This window comes from Rhipicephalus sanguineus, chromosome 9 (assembly GCF_013339695.2).
Source record: "Rhipicephalus sanguineus isolate Rsan-2018 chromosome 9, BIME_Rsan_1.4, whole genome shotgun sequence".
In the NCBI taxonomy this organism is placed as follows: domain Eukaryota; kingdom Metazoa; phylum Arthropoda; class Arachnida; order Ixodida; family Ixodidae; genus Rhipicephalus; species Rhipicephalus sanguineus.
This window is the reverse complement of record NC_051184.2, coordinates 128361195-128365093: the sequence shown is the minus strand read 5'-3', so window position 1 is coordinate 128365093 and position 3899 is coordinate 128361195. Positions and strand designations below refer to the sequence as shown.

The 3899-nt window shown below is 51.3% G+C and overlaps 1 protein-coding gene across 1 annotated transcript; it reads right to left on the bottom strand.

The window, feature by feature from the left end:
- Positions 1 to 2246: 2246 nt before the first annotated feature.
- On the bottom strand, positions 2247 to 3053 carry LOC119405847 (uncharacterized). The gene has a single exon (XM_037672677.1). The coding sequence runs from the start codon at positions 3051 to 3053 to the stop codon at positions 2247 to 2249; it is 807 nt and encodes a 268-aa protein (XP_037528605.1).
- Positions 3054 to 3899: the final 846 nt, after the last annotated feature.

Here is a 3899-nt window from a genome sequence, read left to right as displayed (position 1 = left end):
TCTCTCGCGCCTCTCCCCGAGCCCGTGTCCCACTTCTTTATTTTCAACATCCTCCTAGGGGACGGGACGAACGTGTTGTAGGTTGTTTCGTTTCTGACACCATGCACAACCTATGTACAGGGCTTCAGAACCTGGTCTTGGTCAAGGCGAACGAAAGATCTCTCCCATCCAAAGTCTGCAATGCATGGCAGTGTAGCGATGTCACTCGATGGCAGAAGCGTTCTCTTCTTGCACCACTGCCGCGCCTCTCATGTAAATCTGCGATGAACATCGGTCCGGGACGCAGCTTGTCGATCTGGCGTGGAAATGGTGTGCGTGTTCCCATCTCCGACGTTTCCATCCCGGCACGGCGCTGCTGTTGCGCTCCGCCTTCGGGTTCACCTGCAGACACTTTGCCGCCGCGTATTGCCGTGGTGTTCTCCACGAAGTGCATGCATGCCTGCAGCGACCTTTGTTTCTGTAGCACAAACATCGCGACATCACGAATTTGGAGACGGATGTCGAGATGGACGCATCTTCTTTTGATAGGTTCAACATATCAGGGGCCAGTCTCAGAACGTGGCTATCCCTCTGCTCCCAGGGAATAAGCTCGTTGAGGTGCTCGGGCGCATGGATCGCACTGTTTTGCTTCGGCGACGTCCGCAGGGCACTGCACTTCACTTCCGGAGGCAGAAGCAGTGCTTTCACTTCTTTGCCTAGGTGATCAACTTGTTTGGTCACAACCTTTACTAGTTCCACGAAGCTGAGCGGAACAAAATCCTGACGTTCAGGCTGCGCAACCAACGATGAGGACACCACAGGAAGCACAGCGGGACTGTTAGCTTCGCCGACCAGCAGATCGAAGGAGTCATCGTTGCGGGTGGGTAAGCTATCAACAGTGATATGAGGCTCCGGAATCATGAAATGCTCTTGGTAACATCCACTTTGTCTGCTCAGAGAAGGCTCAAACATATCGAGTTCTTGTGTTTTCTTTGGCATCCGGTTGTCAATACCAATAGTGTCGAGGCGCCACATAGCCGATTCATCGCACTCTTGATGAGAACCACCAGCCGATAAGAAAAGGGCACTAGTTGCTGTAGTTCGTAGTGCGAGCTACTGCCCTGCACACTCCACCCTAACGACGTTTCCACGGCAGTGAGTTGCTCGTTGAGGCGACCAATCTTTCCAGTGGCGAACTTTCAATAAACGTCCGAGCCAATTAATATGCTGACGTCCTCTGGGTGCCAAGTTTCTGGGTGAAACATGTCCGCAGCACCGTACCTCCGGGCGCTCAATAGCTCGAGCACTTCAATGTTCAGAGGTGGACTTGTCACGGTGCACACTTCTGGGACTTCCAGTGCTTCCAATGTGACGGTGCTGCCGTTAAATCGTCCACGCAGCGTGACAGAGACGCGTCGACAACGTAAATGATTCCGTGGCTTGGCATTTCCAAACGTCAGCAATGACGGCTCTTCCGTGCCAATGACTTTACACTGCAATCTCTTTGCAACGTCGGTGTGGATGAAAGAACGCTGGCTGCCGCTGTCAAGCATCACACGCACCAGCAGCTGTCGCGCTCCGCTCTCCGCCCAAGCACGGCCCGTCTGAAGCAGCACCGACTTGGCTTCTGTAGCGCCGGTTGACGCCGTAGTTACCGTCGGTGAGGTAGAGCCGGACGAGCTGCTCTGTACTGTTGGTGTAGGAGCAGCGGTCGTGGTGACGGCTCGTGACAGCTCACAAAGGACTGTTAGTTCTCCGGCGTTGGCACTTGTTGCACGTAAGGTTCAGGGAGACACTGCAAAACCGTGCGGCATGATTGCGCATTACGCACTTGTAACAGCACAGTTAAGCAACCTGGCCCTTTTCTCAACGGCGGATAAGTCGACCGTACACTCTGCCAGGCTGTGACCTCGGCTCTCACACAGTACACAAGGCATGCGCTGTTGTAGGGATTCCGTCGCCGCTAGCGCGGATGCCGATGGAATGCCCCGTGAAGATCTTGTCGGCGAGCTCATGTCACCAGGTACCGTGATCGAGTTGCAGGCATACGATGATGCCACTTCTTGCTTCCCTTCCTCACGCACTTCAACCTGGATCTTCAGGAACACTAAAATGTCGGTCGCCTTGTGCGTTCTCGCTTCAGGGGGTGTGGGCTCTGCTGATGCATTAGTACCGCGCGTGCTCACCTCCTTCTTCTTCTGTCGGGACATTATCGCCACGTCTTCTGGCAAGCACCTCATTAGCACCCGATGCAGCACGACAGTGTACTACTCAGGCGGTACACCAAGACCTTCGAGCGCACTTACGCGGAAACGCACAGTGTCATGCAGCACCCGAAGCTTCTCCACTTCCTTGGAACTCCTCACGGGTGACAGTGCAAGAAGTTGGTCGATGTACTCGTTGACTAGTAATTCTTGTCGATCGAAGCGCTCTTTGAGTGTGGTCACGGCAATTTCATAGTTGTTATCAGCCAGCCTGATGCCTTCGATAGCTCGCTTGGCCGCTCCCGTCAGGTACGTCAGCAAATACCTAAATTTCTCGATGGGCGGCAACTCGGTGTTCTCGTGAATCGTGGCTCTGTAATGGTCCCAGAATTCTTGCCACTGACGTAAATCTCCGGCATACGTCGGGACCTGAAGCGTCGGAAGCGCGACCGACCGGTAGCGTGGTGTACTGACGGGTCCTGGCGGCGCCCCAGCAGATCCGATGTTGCTCTGGGTGGCTGCTACCCGGTCGTCATTGGGTTCACTCTTAGATGGGCCGCTGAGACCGGTCGCCTGTTGGCGCTGTGACAGGAAGAACTGCGCATCAGCAATCGCGTGCAGAATCTTCTCGTGGTAGTCGCTTGTGCCCTCGACTTCTCCTTCAATAGCCTCGTCTTCCGTGAGATCAAGAATGTCCTTGTCTAGCTGGCAGAGCTCAGCTTCTTTCGTCTTTAAAACAGCGACTTGCCTATTGACCTCACGTGCCTCGGTGTCGGGGTCCTGCAGCAGTCCTGTCAGGAGCGTAATATTCCGGGAGACGCTGGCCCTGACAGTTCCACGCAACTTCTGAAGACGCTCTGTCAAATACATCGTTGTCCAGCACTGACCAGTTCCCGGGTTTCACGGCACCAAATGTAAATAACGAGGACCCGTGCTCGTTGATCTGGAACACGTCATTACTTCATGAAGGCTAGCTCCGAATCCTACTTCGTTCTCTTCCCTCCTTGCCGTCTCTCGCGCCTCTCCCCGAGCCCGTGCCCCACTTCTTTATTTTCAACAATGGTATTTTTACGTACCCGAACATTCATAGCGTTTGTGCTAATATAGATTTTTCATTAAACCTTCGCACGCTTCCTTATTACATTAGTGCGTGTGGAATGAACCTCAATAGGCACGATAGTAACAAATTATTTATTATGGCTTCTTGTTATACGAGGGCATCCCTAGTGTTAGTGCACAGTTTGGTTATTTAATCACTATAATTTTATTATTCATCTGATAGCATTTGTTTTGGTTCATTGCACTGGCCAAAGCTTTTTTTATCTCTGCAAAAAATAGGTAATTTATTGCGTGGAATTTGAGTTAGGAGTGTTCGCCTAAGGCCCATTTTATTGTGGTGTTTTTGAAAAAAAAAACAAAAGTAGGACTTGCATTGGAATGCTCACATGTGCCTAAAAAGGTGTGCTTTATAATGTTGGCTAATAATCTCCAGTGATTATTACTTTAAAAGAAATTCCGACAATTGGTCTCATACCCTAAATGCTGAGTTAGATAAAATATTACCTTCCACACAAAACAAAAGACTATTTGGATCATCACAACAGCCTCACACACTATCTAGTAATTTCTTGGTAGGCAAAAGGGCGTTTTGCTTGCTCGAAGCCACTTTATGGGTGCAAAGTGGTTTGCAGTGTATGCAAAAACTCTGAATGGTTG